We start from the raw sequence: 14381 nt of genomic DNA on the forward strand, positions 1-14381 counted from the left end.
ACAGTAAATGTTTGAAGTTCTTCAGATATTTTCTTAGAATTTTTTATTCTTCTGGGAAACATTGACAGGACCTTTTCAGCATCGCAGTTTTTTTCAAATTTAACAATTGCAGAGCGATCTCTAACTCCCATGGTGTGATAGAAAAAGACACTTTCTACAGAAAATTCTCTGAAAAATGCTTTTATATCAGGAGCTGTCGCATCTAAAGGTCTAAATAATATAGCTACATAGCCAGGGTTATACGGAGAATCTGAATATTTGGCCGAAATGTGTATGGGACAATCCAGCAGGCGTCTTCCGCACCTCCTCACAGCTTATGCAACATTATTACTGTCCACAAACGTAACTAACGCCTCGCCATGTTCCCCACCAATAATATTAACACCTTCCTTTTCTATCTTTAATCCAGTGAAGAAACATTGAATGTGATCGGAGTCTGCAGTAGGTGGAAGACCTCGTAATCGCACGGTCAGCACCATTCTTTATTCGTAATGTAATCTCTGTCAATAGAGAAAATATAGATATTTTTCAATTGAAGCAGCTTTCCAAAAAAATGAAACATCCTATGTAATCTTTCATATGACGCAAAAATAATCACTGTAAGTCTTGGGCAACTAGAATCCCCAGGCACCGAGGCAAAACAGTCCTGAGTGTACTACGTTCTCCTAACTGGAGCGGAACCAGTCCCCGGAGTTCTTCGCCAGAGCTCATGATGGTGGAGTTGGACTTGGTAAAATCCGGGGCCCAGATCTGTAGCTGCCCAGAGAGCGCCGCATACCCAGCGAACCCCAAATAAAGAGGACCCAGAAAAACCCAGACACTAACCTCAGTGTATGAAGTTCGGGAGAGCAGGTCAGCACTGAGAAACAGACATACAGGGCAAGCAGGTAATCCAGAGGTCAAAGCAGGTTCTCTTTAATATATGTGCCCACTTTCGATGTGATACCTAGCTAAATATTGAGAGGATGTGGCATTCAGTAGAGATCCCCCTTTCCCAGAACCCTCCTGGATGCATCAGGTTAATTGGCAAGTTTATTTTATTTCTAAATCACTTCAGGGTTTACCTTAGCTCACAAGAAGGCTCCCACTTCTCAGTGCTGTGAGTATAACCACAATAAATCACATATGCAGGGGTCGATGTATCACATGGGCAGCCGGTTCGACAGCACAGAGTCCATGAAGGGAATGTGGCCCAATCAGTTGGACAGTAAAGAGGATACACGGGGGATGGGAGGGTCTGTCGGGTCGCCTTGACTCTATACCATTAGAGCAGAGGCCGCTGGGCGGCACAGAGTATTCGCTGGGTGAACCTCCTGAGATTCATCGTGTCAGGTTTGCTCAAAAGTTTAACTCAGATTGAAAACGTCTGAAACAGAACTGCGGTTATACTCTGAGGTCTCTTTAGTAATAATAATAGGCCCAGGGGAGGTGATTAAACATAATAAACAGACTTAATCACCTATCCGGGGATCTCATGATGGTCTGCCGACATGTGTTACCTGTTTAATGTTTCAGAGACCAGAAAAAATAGGAAGACTGGCACCAGAGCCCAGGAGAGGTGAGTAACACTGTTTATTACTCACCTCCCCTGGGTTCAGACCCCAGAGTATAACAATAAATCATGGATGGAGAGCCCCCAAATTTTAAGTTCTTGTTATAGTGCACAGAAGGGCCACTGTGACATTAAACTGTATGGAAAGGCTACTGTGAGACATTATACTGTATGGGGGGCCAATTTGGGGACATTGTAGGGTGTGGAGGGCCTACTGTGAGACATTATGGTGTGTGGAGGAGCCACTAAGGGACATTATGCTGTGTTCCAGGGTCCCGGTATCTGATACCGCAGCCTGTTCAGTCATAGACCGTTCTTCTTTCTCCAGAAGCCCAACACCCCATGTGACTGCTGAGGCCAATTAGTGGGGACACATCATTTGCACAGGGGCATCTGCAGTTTGTGTCTCCCACTACATGTTTGCTTTCTCCAAGATAGTTGTTGTGTCCTCAACTGTTTAGCTTAATTTAGAATTATCAATTTATCCTGGACAACCCCTATAAATATTGAAGTGATTTTCTGACTCTAAATCAATTTTTCATACTGATGACCTATCCAAAGAATAGGCCACCAATATGTTATATGTGGGGGTTCAACAACAGGACCACACACAGACCAGCTGTTTCAGCAGTCTTCAGGTTGCTGCACTGAGCAGGGAACATGTGCAGGCTGTGCCTATACAAGTCACAGGAGCAGAGTTGCAGCTCCCCAGAGCCACTGCTATAATGGATGGGGCTGTAGCTCCATTTTCTTACATAATAGGAGCAAACTGCACACGCTCCCTGCCCACTGCAGCGCACCTTCAACACAGCACACTTTGGCACATCCTTCTATGCACAGAAAATAATTTTTCGGTGACCAATGCTTCTGAGTCTCACCACCCGGTTACTGTGAGCAGGCTGCATTAGAAAGCATGTCAATTTTCTGCAGTCCTTCTCCACAGTCACTTGCAGGATGAGTATAAACCTATTTGAGCTTTATTAGATTTAAAGAGGACCCTGAACAGCCCTACAACTTATTCCTGATAGCGATGGATATGGGTACTGCATCGGTATCTCAGATTCTTTAAATGTATACAACTGTAGTATCCACAATTGTGGTTATGAAGAATATGGTGAGCGAGCAGTACAGTGCCCTGTATGTAAACAATGCTGGAAGCTGCGTGCTTTAGAAAATAGCTGATCTGTGGGGTCCTAACAGTCTAATAGATCAGAGATGGTGCAACACCAGAGACCTCTGCTGATTGACAGTTTGAAGGGACTGTGGTGACCCCTTCACTATTTACATGTCACAGTACCTAATATATAATAGCTGTGCAATGTCAGCAGCACGCCCACATAGTATAATATGCTCCCCACATTTAAAATCTCTTCATACACTAGAGCAGGGGTCTCAAACTTGCAGCCCCCGCGCAGCTCCCTGCATGTCCCTTTAATCAGTGTTTTACTTAAACTTTCCTCCGATCACTCTCCCACTCTTATAACAGCAATAAAAAGTGATGGGTGATCCGTGGAAAGCTAGTACTACTGAAGTTTAAAACTCAAGGACCTGTGTGTGACGTCAGACGGCACGTGACTAGGGAGGCGTGTCTTAGTGTGTCGGACAGAAGATGAAGAGATGTAGTACTGAGAGGAATGTGAGATGCAGAGTGGAGTGTGTCAGTAACCTAGGGGCAGAGATGGAGGGGGGGCATGAAACTGGGGCCACAGATGGAAGGGGAACATGAAACTGGGGGCAGAGATGAGGGGGAGCATGAAAATGGGGGCAGATGGAGGGAGGACATGAAAATGGGGGCAGATGGAGGGGAATATGAAACTGGGGCAGATGGAGGGACGACATGAAACTGGGGACAGATGGAGGGGGGACATAAAATGGGGCAAATGAAGGGGGATATCAAACTGGGGATAGATGAAGGGGGGCACTTAAACTGGGGACAACTGGAGGGGGCAGTAAACCGTGGGAGTAGCTGGAGGGGGACCTGTCTACCTCTACTTGTCCCCAGTTTATTGTCACAGTCCAGCTACCCCTACGGTTTAATGTCTGCTTCTAGCCCCCCGAGTTTAATGTACCCCTCTAGTTGCCCCCAGTTTAATGTCCCACTTCAGCTGCCATTAATTTATTGCCCCCCTCCAACTACCCCCACTGTTTTATGTCCCCCTCCAGCTGCCCCAGTTTCATGTCCCCTCTAGTTTCCCCCAGTTTAAACTGGGGCACCAGGAGAGGGACTTAATACTGTGGGGCAGTTGGAAGGGAACATTATAATGTGGGGACATATAGTGTACGGGTGACTGTAGGAGGATTATACTGTGTGGGGGGACATGAAAAAAATGAAAGAATGGGCGGAGTCAACATAAAATTGGGCGGAGCTAAATTTGCTGCGGCGAGCATAGCTTGTGGAAAACCTGATGTGGCCCAGCCTCTACCTCCAGCAGCCCCCGCGTAAATTGAGTTTGAGACCCCTGCACTAGAGTATAAGTGGAGGCCCAGGGGAAGTGAGTGAAAATGAACCAACACTTAAACTCACCTTGCCTTACCTCTCCTGGGCATCTTCACTGCATCCAGGTGTCTCCAGCTTTTTAGGGTTCTCTGGCCTGCAACTGATGTTATGCATACCTGGGTTCACCATTAAGTTTTGCGATTTGTCCTCAGTAGTCATTTCGGGAGTGCAAACATCAAGACGCCCCCTATGACCACTGAGGACCAATTGCAGGCCCCAGCAGTGCCCTCCAGGGTGTGTGATGTCTGCAGCAGAATAGAAGAGACCTAAAGAAAAAGCCAAGAACCATCGGACACCAAGGAGAGGTGATTATAACTGTTGTTATTTTGACTGACTTTCCCTGGGCAGGCTTCTATTGGAAAGGGGTCTGTCGGCAGGTACATGATGCCTGGCCCCTTTCCATGAGTGACGATCTCTGCTGCCTGATGTATAGTGGTTGGAGAATCAGGCTTTCCCCAACCATCTCCAATTGGCCACAGGCCCCCTACCCCTCTTGTTATGTCACTGGCTGTACACCATCGTACCTCAAGATAGTCCAACAGATACACCATTTTAAAAAGTAATTTTTCATACAACGCAAATGTTGCTCAAGTATAATGGAGGTATGTCAGCGCCTCTAGGGGCTGTATAGTCAGGTTTGAAACACAAAGACTATATCATGCCCCCCAATACACCTGAATCTTATTTTGCATATTTATAACAACAACATTTTCATACGATCTATTGAACTAAGGCTATGATGCTGCTCAGTATATTGTTTCCTACAATACACTAAGGGTTGGTTCACATCTGTGTTGGTATTCCATCCAGGAAGGTCCACATGGGGACCGGAATACCAAACGCAATTGCAAGCACTGTACAGTAAAAGCAGACGGATACCCATAGACTATAATGGGGTCCGTGTGCTGGCCGCCAGATCTCCACACAGAACATGCGGACAGGAAAGTAGTTCACAATCTACTTTCCTGTCCACATGATTTGTGTGGAGACCGTGCGGAACGCACACAGACCCCATTAAAGTCTATGGGTATCCATGTGCTTTTACTGTACAGTGCTTGCAATTGCGTTTGGGGGTCCCCATGTGGACTCCCCCGGACGGAATACCAACGCAGATGTGAATGAAGGGTAAGGCTAGTTTGATAGCGAGTTTCCTGGTGACAGACTCCCTTTAATACCTGTTTCAGGATTATCATAACTGATGAACATTACACTTAATATTATAAAACTATAATCTTTATTTAATTAAACTCAAATGTACAAATAATACAAATCAACAAAAGAAATTATTCTGCTAATTATCCTGCCTTATTAATGAGTAGATATTGATCAGAATCGGGGCTGTGGAGTCAGAGTAGGGCCTAGCTTTAGTTACCAACTTCGGCTTCAAAGATTATCAAGATTATTTTAATTATATTATACAACTATTGATCTAATCGTATAGTTTGTTGCATATTTACTGGCAGACAGTCAATGACTAGTTTTTTTTTTAGTAAATTAGAGGATCTTTACTGTGTATGGCTGACTGTGGTGATCAGCCATTTATGAAGGAATCAAGATGGGGATGGGGAAGGAGTAAGTGGTTTGACCTCCCAACTCCACAGCACTAATTAATACCAAATGATCATATCTGCTCTTGTGCCCAATGCTCTACTAATTACCAGCTGGATGTTGAATGCACAAAATACTTTTTTTTTATACAACTTTTGATTTGTAATACTCTGTAATTCCATCGTATATAACAAAAATTCCATTTTTTTCCATGTTCCAAAACAAATAAGAATCCATCAGCACAGCTGTTGTTGTAAGTCCCATACAGAGTCTTCTCGCACAACTGAACAAACATCTACAGTCCAAGTGCTGCTGAGTGCACTTATGAGAGTCCTTAAACATCACATGTAACCTCTGCTGGGTCATCCTCCTCGGTAACACATACATCTGCACCACACACATCCATGTTTGTAGAGTGGCGCCAGTCAGTTGAATATTGGTCCAGGAAGAAGTCCACACCAAAAGCTTTCACCTGCTCCTTGGAGATGCGTCTCACCAGGATCTCCGTATCTTGGAATTGTTTATGGTTTAGTTGCTCAGCCATGAACGCTTCCCGTTTTGTTGAAAATTTTACAAGGGCTTCCCCGAGACTGTTCCCATAGTCATCATACAACATACAAATATCCTCCTCGGTCACAGAAAATCCATCAAAAAATTTGAGAACGTCCAGTCTATTCACAGACGCTGCAAAGTTCCGTAAATAGAAGTAGCGTATGTCAAGTTCCTCCACTTCCTCCTCGGAAACTTGCCTCTCCTTGGCTCTTCTGTTGCGTTCTAACATTTCGATCACATTATCTTTGGAGACAGGCATCACTCGCACACGCCGACCTAGGAGAACGGATTTGTCCAACATAAGAGCCTGCACGTAATCTTCTTCCGTTATGAACATCACTAAACACTCCGTCCTTCTTTTGCCGCCTTTATCGTACAGAAGTGTGATCTGAGAGTTGTCAACGCGGTTGGACAAAAATTTCCTTATGCGTGATTTAGAAGTCGAGGGACTTACATTCACTATGTGGGCGTAAAACTCGCGAATGGACGAAAAGTCCTTCTTATAGGGAGGCATTTCCGGAAACCACTTGCTGGACGGGTTTACTCGGTTCTTGCTTTCTTCAACTTGCTTGCTTGCTTTATCCTCATGAGCAGGAGCAAGAAAACCACCGATCGATATCCACGTCTTTTCGACCGCCTCTTTTGCACATAATACGGTAAATTTGTTTTGCTCTTTCGATATTTTTTTTAGAGAATTTCTAGGTTTGCTGGAAAACATTGACAGAACCGTTTGGGCGTCGCGAGCATTTCCGAACTTAACAATTGCCGAGCCGCTATTAACGCCTTTGTATTTATAGAAAAAAACACCTTCTACAGAAAATGTTTTAAAAAATGCTTTTATATCATGCGCGGTCGCATCTATGGGTCTAAAGGATATACATACATAGCCAGGGCTAGAATCATGGTTCAATGAAATGTGAATAGGACAATCCAGCAGGTTTCTTCCGGACATCGTCACAGCTTGTGCAACATTATTACTGTCCACAAACGTAACGAACGCCTCGCCATGTTCCCCACCAATAATATTAACACCTTCCTTCTCTATCTTTAATCCAGTAAAGAAACTTTGAATGTGATCGGAGTCTGCAGTAGGTGGAAGACCTCGTAATCGCACGGTCAGCACCATTCTTTATGTAATCTCTGTTAATATAGAAAATGTACATTTCTCAGTTAAACACAGTAGTCATCCAACAAAAAGAAACATTCACATGGAGGAATCTGCTGCTGATTGTAAACCTGGATTCCATCTGTCTGAACGGCCTAAAAGTATTGTTTCCGTTTTTTTAAAATTAGTATTATGTAGGTGGTGTCTAGTGAACATTTTTATAATTTATAGTAGTTGTCATGGGATGGGATACCTCAAATAGCTGTATGTCTGCTTTTATACCACATAGAACAGTGGTTCTGGTTGCATATAAAAGCTCAAACAGATATCGCCGATTAAGGAGGACCTTTCATCAGATTGGGCACAGGCAGTTCCATATACTGCTGGAAAGTCGGCTTTCCCGATCTGTGCCCCGAGTGAAGAAGTATCGGTCCCGGTACCGTAGCTCTTCACAGTCAGAAGGGCATTCCTGACAGTCAGTCAGGTACGTCCTTCTCCACAGCAGCGCCTATCGCGCTGTACAGTGTGAGCGAGGAGGAACGCCCCCTCCCCTCCTGATAGTACTTGTCTATGGACGAGTGCTGTGAGCAGAGGGAGAGGTGCTCCCCACTCACACAATACAGTGCTGTGGAGAAGGATGTTCCTGACAGACTGTCAGAAACGCCCTTCTGACTGTGAAGAGCTACAGTACCGGGACTGATACTTCTTCACTCGGGGCACAGATCGGGAAAGCCGACAGTGCACTGAATTCAGCGGCCTGTCAGCTTTCCAGCAGTATATAGAACTGCCTGTGCCCAATCTGATGAAAGGTCCTCTTTAACAATACAGTTGGAAATAGGATTGTAATATGCAGATTTCATATGACACCAGAAACCCTCTTCTATAGTCCTGCACAAACGTCTTAGGTATGTGCTTTCAATAGTTAATGTTTGTCAATTAACAAGTTTACGTGAATGGACAATATGGCCCCTGCACAGCCCTGATGCCAACATCATCCAATCCATCTGGGATTACACAAAGAAAAAACACACTAAGGACAGGTTCACACCTGCACCCTGGTCTCCAGTTTGCCAGTTTCCATCTTCTGCCCGAGAAACTGGACAGGGGATGGAAGTCGGCAGTCACTTTTCAAACCCATTCACTTGAATGGGGTTGCAAAGTGTCCGCCCGTGAGCGTCTTCTGGTCTCTGCAGCGAAACTGTTTTTTTTTTTTTGTTTTGTTTTTAAACCAGACACAAAGTCCTGCTTGTCCGACTTTGTGTCCGGTTAAAAAAAAATGGTTTTGCCACCGAGACCACAAAACGCTCACGGGTGGACATCGACTGCCGGGTTTACGTCTCCTGTTGGCAGAAGACAGAAACCCACAAAGCGGAGACCAGGTGCGGGTGTGAACCCTGCCCTTAGTTGTGGAATCTATGCTGTTCCACAACAACCAAAACCCGGTGGGCGCACGCTTCCCTTGACAGTAAGAGCCGAAGCCGGAGATGTGAAAAATGATGTGACTTTTATCGATAGACAGATAATGCGTTTCGGGGTTTATGGTGTTAATTCAAACACCACCCCTTCATCAGATCTAGTTAAAAACAACAATATTGGTATATAATCAGTAAAGTATGAATATATAAGTAAAATTATACTGATTATGTACCAATATTGTTGTTGTTTTTAACTAGATCTGATGAAGGGGCGGTGTTTGAATTAACACCATAAACCCCGAAACGCATTATCTGTCTATCGATAAAAGTCACATCATTTTTCACATCTCTGGCTCTTACTGTCAAGGGAAGCGTGCGCCCACCGGGTTTTGGTTGTTTTGGAACAGCATAGATTCCACAACTTTCACACAGCTTAGTCCACGCAGACGGCTGGTTTCCAGGTGTTGGCGACCCCCAATTTGACCACTCAGCCTCATCAATTCCACCCGAACACTGTAAAGGTCAAGTGGGTAGTGTGTGGTCCTGGGGAATGGCCACAGACCCACTACACCTAAGGCTTTGTTTACATCTGTTTGGATTCTCTCTGCGGAAGTCCGCATGGAGACCCCCCAAACGGAATACAAACGCAATTGCATGTGCTGTGCAAGCACACAGACCCCATAGACTATAATGGGGTCCGCGTGCTTGCCACGCACTGCCTGCATGAATCATGTGGACAGGAAAGTACCGTATTTTTCGGACTATAAGACGCACCTAGGTTTTAGAGGAGGAAAATAGGGAAAAAAAATTTTGAAGCAAAAAATGGTAAAATATTTAATATATGGGAGTTGTAGTTTTGCAACAGCTGCAAGGCCACATTGACAGGTGACCCTGCAGCTGTATGGGGACGCATAGAGTGTTTTTTTTGCGGGGCCAGCTGTACTTTTTAGTTATACCATTTTGGGGAATATCTATTGCTTAGATCACCTTGTATTGAAAAAAAACCCGGTGGTTTATGATAGATATATATATATATATATATATATTTTTTTTTTCCTAGGGACAGGAGGTGATTTAGAACTTTTATTTATATTTTTAAAGCTTTTTTTTTTTTTTTTTTTACTATTTTATTCCCCCCCGGGGGCTTGAACCTGCGGTCACTTGATTGCAAGTCCCATAGACGGCAATACAATTATTGCCGTCTATGGGACATTCTGTCTATTAGTATTACGGCTGGTCATAGAGACCAGCCGCAATACTAATACAGCAGTGACAGGCCGGGGAGCCTCATTAGGCTCCCGGCTGTCACCCGAACAGGTCGGCTCCTGCGATATCGCTGCGCAGGAGCCGGCCTGCAACTTTACAGGTACGGGGCCGGCCCCGGGGGAGAAGGGGCCACCGATACTAACCCGGCATCCGCTGTACTAGAGAGGCGGATGCCGGGGAGGGATAGAGGCTGGCACAGGTGCCGGGGCCTGAGACATCGCTGCGCTCCACTGTCCTGCATGAAGCCAGCGGCGGGGGACGGAGGAGCGGAATAGCATCACTCCTCCTGCTGCTGGCTTCATGCAGGGCAGAGGAGCGCAGCGATGTCTCAGGCCCCGGCGTCTATCCCTTGCCGGCTTACGGCGGGTGCCAGGCGCCACATTCGGACTATAAGATGCACCCTTCTTTTCCCCCAAAATTTGGGGGAAAAAAAGTGCGTCTTATAGTCCGAAAAATACGGTAGATTCTGAACTACTTTCCTGTCCACAAGATCCCTGGTGGAGATCTGGCAGCAAGCACATGGACCTCATTATAGTCTATGGGGTCCCTGTGCTTTTACTGCACACCGCTTGCGTTTGGAATTCCATACGGGGGTTCCCCATGTGGACTCTCCCGGATGGAATCCAAACTCTGATGTGAACGAGGGCTAAATACTATTATTTCCCGTTCCAAAGGAAGCGCGGACCTGTCTTTTTTGTGTTCCTGATGATACCAACAAAGAAAAAAAAGGATTTGAGCAAGCCTACATCCCTCAAAAAATCCGTGGTTAGTTCTCCAAGATCTTTGGAAAAACCTCCTTGCAAGATCCTTCAAAAACTGTTTGCCATTGGACACGCACATGTTCTATTCAGGGGTTGGACTAAGGAGGTCACATGACTACTGATCAGTGACGTCACACTGCATATGGTTAATGAGCTCACAATGCAGATAATCAATAATGAGGTCCCATAGCTAATGGTCATTGATGTCACACTGCACATGATCAGTGACGTCACAATACTAATTCGTGAGATCACTGATTAGTGACGTCACAACGCTAACTTCAGCAATGCCATCTTCTGGTGTGTCCTAATAATCGATCTTCCAAGCACATGTAACAGCCCGGTATACGACCCTACACTGGCCAGTCCCTCCTGCATACACAACCCCGGCCCACCAAACCGAACTTTGCTTGCTCCTCCCACCAGAGCGCCCCTCCTCCACACCGATTTCCCTAAACTTCGTCACCTCTTAGCGCTCTGTCTTAGCCACGTTATAAGGATACAAGACCCGGCCTGACTTAAGACAACACCGAGACGCAGCCCGCACAGTACCGGAACGCAGCACCGAGAGCCGCTAGGCTACACCCGGAGGGGGCGGGAGCTACTACGTCAGTTCCGGTGACAGCTGTTTGGATCCGGCAGTGGTCACGTGACTTAAACCTATTGGTGGAGCGCGTGGAAATGGGCGTGTCTTATGGGCTCATGTATGGTGTTCGTTACCTGCAGGGTGGGCAGGGGTCTATAGAAGTATATGGGGTCCCTGGGGGTACAGACCTAATGTGAGAGGGCGGGTCAGTGGGGGCCTACGAGTTGACTGTCTTCATTTGAGAGGCAACTATGAGGAGTTTATATGAAAGGCTGTGACTGTGAGGGGCCTCAGGGATGGGGGAATCTTGGGGTGCTGTTGGCTATGGAGGTCCCTGGGTTGTAGCTACCTGTGTATTGGTGGGGGCTCCTGTGTGTGAGGCTGTGGTGGGTCTCTGCCACTTTATGTGCAAGCAGGGGTAGTGGGACTATATAGGGGCACTACTGTATGACATAACTCCAGTGTCCCTGCCCTAACTAACCAGGGCCATGAGAGTTACATTGTGGTGCAGGCGCTCTATAGCAAACAAAATGGTGAGTGAGGAAAGGAAGGTGCGCCATGTGCTGCTGCATGTCTGTAAGAGGTGGTACCAAGAAAGCAATCAATCAAAAAAGCTTTATTGGCACGTCCGAATATACATTTGGCCCATCCCTGACAGTACAGATGTAGTCATTGCCACCTACTTTGCAGCCATGTTATTTCATTAGAAATCGTGCACCTGCACTACGATATAAGTCATGTGGCCCTGGTCGCTTAGCACACGCCTGCTGGAGCTATAACATACAGTAGTGCCCATGGTCATGTCTTTGTGTAACCTATTAACCCCTGCACTCAGGGTTAGTCATGGTCAAGGAGTAGCAGGCAGCACCATCAGTACAGAAACATGACATGAGACAGGGGCAGCTCTATCTGGAGGCATCAGTCAGAGGTGTGTGACAGTCCTCACAGCCATGACTGATTAATTTTGACAAACGTAATTGTTTTACACACTCAGGCTACAATCACACCTGTGTTGGGTGACTGAGGACTCCATCCTCCCTTCCCCTTAAAGGGATTCTACCGTTAAAAAACTTTATTTTCTAGGTAACACGTCGGAATAGCCTTTACAAAGGCTATTCGTCTCCTACCTTTGGAAGTGATCTCCGCCGCGCCGTTCGTTCAAAATACCGTTTTGTACCGGTATGCTAATTAGTTCTCTCGCAGTGATGGGGGCGTCCCCCAGTGCAGGAGATGCGATGGGGGCATTGCTGCTCGAAAACCGACTCCAGCGCCGCCTCTGTCTTCTTCTGCATCCTTCCTTTCCTTCTTCGGCTTGACGTCGGACACCTGTGCAGTACGCTCTGTTCGGCGAACTTCGCCGAACGTACTGCGCATGCCCGCGGCCATAGTGCCGACACCGCAAGTTCGCTGAACAGAGCGTACTGCGCAGGCGTCCGACGTCAAGCCGAAGAAGGAAGGGGAGGATGCAGAAGAAGATAGAGCGTGCACGATAGAGTCGGTTTTCGAGCAGCAATGGGGATGCCCCCATCACTACGAGAGAACTAATTAGCATACCGGTACAAACTGGTATTTTGATCAAACGGCGCGGCGGAGTTCACTACCAAAGGTAGGAGACGAATAGCCTTTCTAAACGCTATTCTGACGTGTTACCTAGAAAGAATAGTTTTTTAATTGGTAGAATCCCTTTAAAGTATGCAAGGACTTTTCTTTCTGCCAATTTCAGGCAGAAACCTGGTAGACCCCCATTATAGTTTATGGGGTCTGCCAGTAACCGCTTTTTTAGTGGATAGGGTTTCCATTTTTTTTGGGTCCTCAAGTGGACCTGAAGAACAAACTTGGTGTTACAGGGGACAGTTTGGTCCTTCTAGGTGTTACAACATCACAGGCAGCACTGAAGACCTTCTTAGGGCTAGTTCACACGGGACACGGTATGGCGTATTTTGGTTTTGATTGTGACACGGGAAGCAGAGTCATAATAGGGTCAAAATGCGACAGTTGCGGCTTCCCGCTCCAGAGTGAAATGGGCCTAGCCAGGAGGGTGCTGCCGCGAGGCGGACGCCAGGGGTGAATCAGTCGCGGAGTCCACCTGAAGAATGGGCAGCTCGCTTCTTTTTTCCGTGAGCGGGAACATACCGCTCACAGAAAAAAAGTAAGCTAGCAGTCTACATAGACCTCTATTGTGAGGGGGCAGATTCTGATGTGGATTCAGCACCAAAATCTGCCCCTTGTGAACAAGCCCTTAGCCATTATGCTTGAGGATGAACAAAATAGAACTCCTATGGCAAACTAGGCCAACCCCTTCCACTACTCTGATTGGTCCAGGATTCCATGGAGTCACAGTAATAGTGCCTTGCGAAGGTATTCATAAACCTGGAACTTTTTGACAATTTGTCACCTTACAAATAAAATTCAAATGATACATGGTTTTCAAAATTTTAATAAAATAAAAATCTCAAAAGTGTGACGTAGTAAAGTATTCATCCCTCTGTACTCAGTTGTTTGTTAGACAACACTAGTGAACAAACAGCATGATGAAGACCAAGAAACTCACCAGATCAGAGGTCAGAGATAAAGTTGTGGAGAAAGGTTCCCTGTGTGGGCCGAAATGTCACCTGTCTTGGATTAAAAGTCACTAGTTTTTTGCATAATCGTATCCAGCCCTTGACTAAAGAACTTCCCCCAATTTGTATGGGAGAACATAAATATTGTACTTTGATTTACTGTCAGCCATCCATGGTTTTAACCATATGGGCCTGCAAGCAACTATGGCAAGAGTCATAGAGGAAGGCATCCACTAAGAAATAATCTCTTAAATTAATATACCTCATGGAGTTTCAAAATTCATCTGTAGGAACCCCAGAATCGATAAACTTCTGAAGTTGAAACAGGTCATCGTGTAATTTTCAGGAGACCTCATCAGAGGCTACTGCTACTGAGGCTGACGTGGCAGAGTAACAGCATCTTAAAGAGCATTTCGCTCTTCTGCCCATAGGATCTTGAACGTTTGAGCCATACTCTGCCTGTACAATAGTAGGACTATCCCATACTCTGATCTTGACAGTACAGTAGTGCCATGGTGAGGCAGTCACAGCATCATAT

The 14381-nt window shown here is 46.0% G+C and overlaps 1 protein-coding gene across 2 annotated transcripts; it reads right to left on the reverse strand.

Annotated features, from left to right (window-relative positions):
* Positions 1-271: 271 nt before the first annotated feature.
* Positions 272-11276, reverse strand: LOC142201271 (RNA-binding protein 12B-like). Of its 2 annotated transcripts, none has more exons than XR_012715492.1 (2): positions 11163-11276; positions 272-500 (listed from the first exon to the last, which is right to left on the reverse strand). XR_012715492.1 is itself a non-coding variant. In XM_075272104.1 (2 exons), the coding sequence occupies exon 2, from the start codon at positions 7273-7275 to the stop codon at positions 5932-5934; it is 1344 nt and encodes a 447-aa protein (XP_075128205.1). In that variant the 5' UTR covers positions 7276-7289; positions 11163-11276; the 3' UTR covers positions 5343-5931. The 2 variants fall into 2 exon arrangements, 1 of the variants encoding a protein (XP_075128205.1); XM_075272104.1 differs by lacking the exon at positions 272-500 and adding an exon at positions 5343-7289.
* Between the last annotated feature and the right edge of the window lie 3105 nt (positions 11277-14381).

The sequence above is a fragment of the Leptodactylus fuscus genome, chromosome 4 (assembly GCF_031893055.1).
Source record: "Leptodactylus fuscus isolate aLepFus1 chromosome 4, aLepFus1.hap2, whole genome shotgun sequence".
NCBI classification, from domain to species: Eukaryota; Metazoa; Chordata; class Amphibia; order Anura; family Leptodactylidae; genus Leptodactylus; species Leptodactylus fuscus.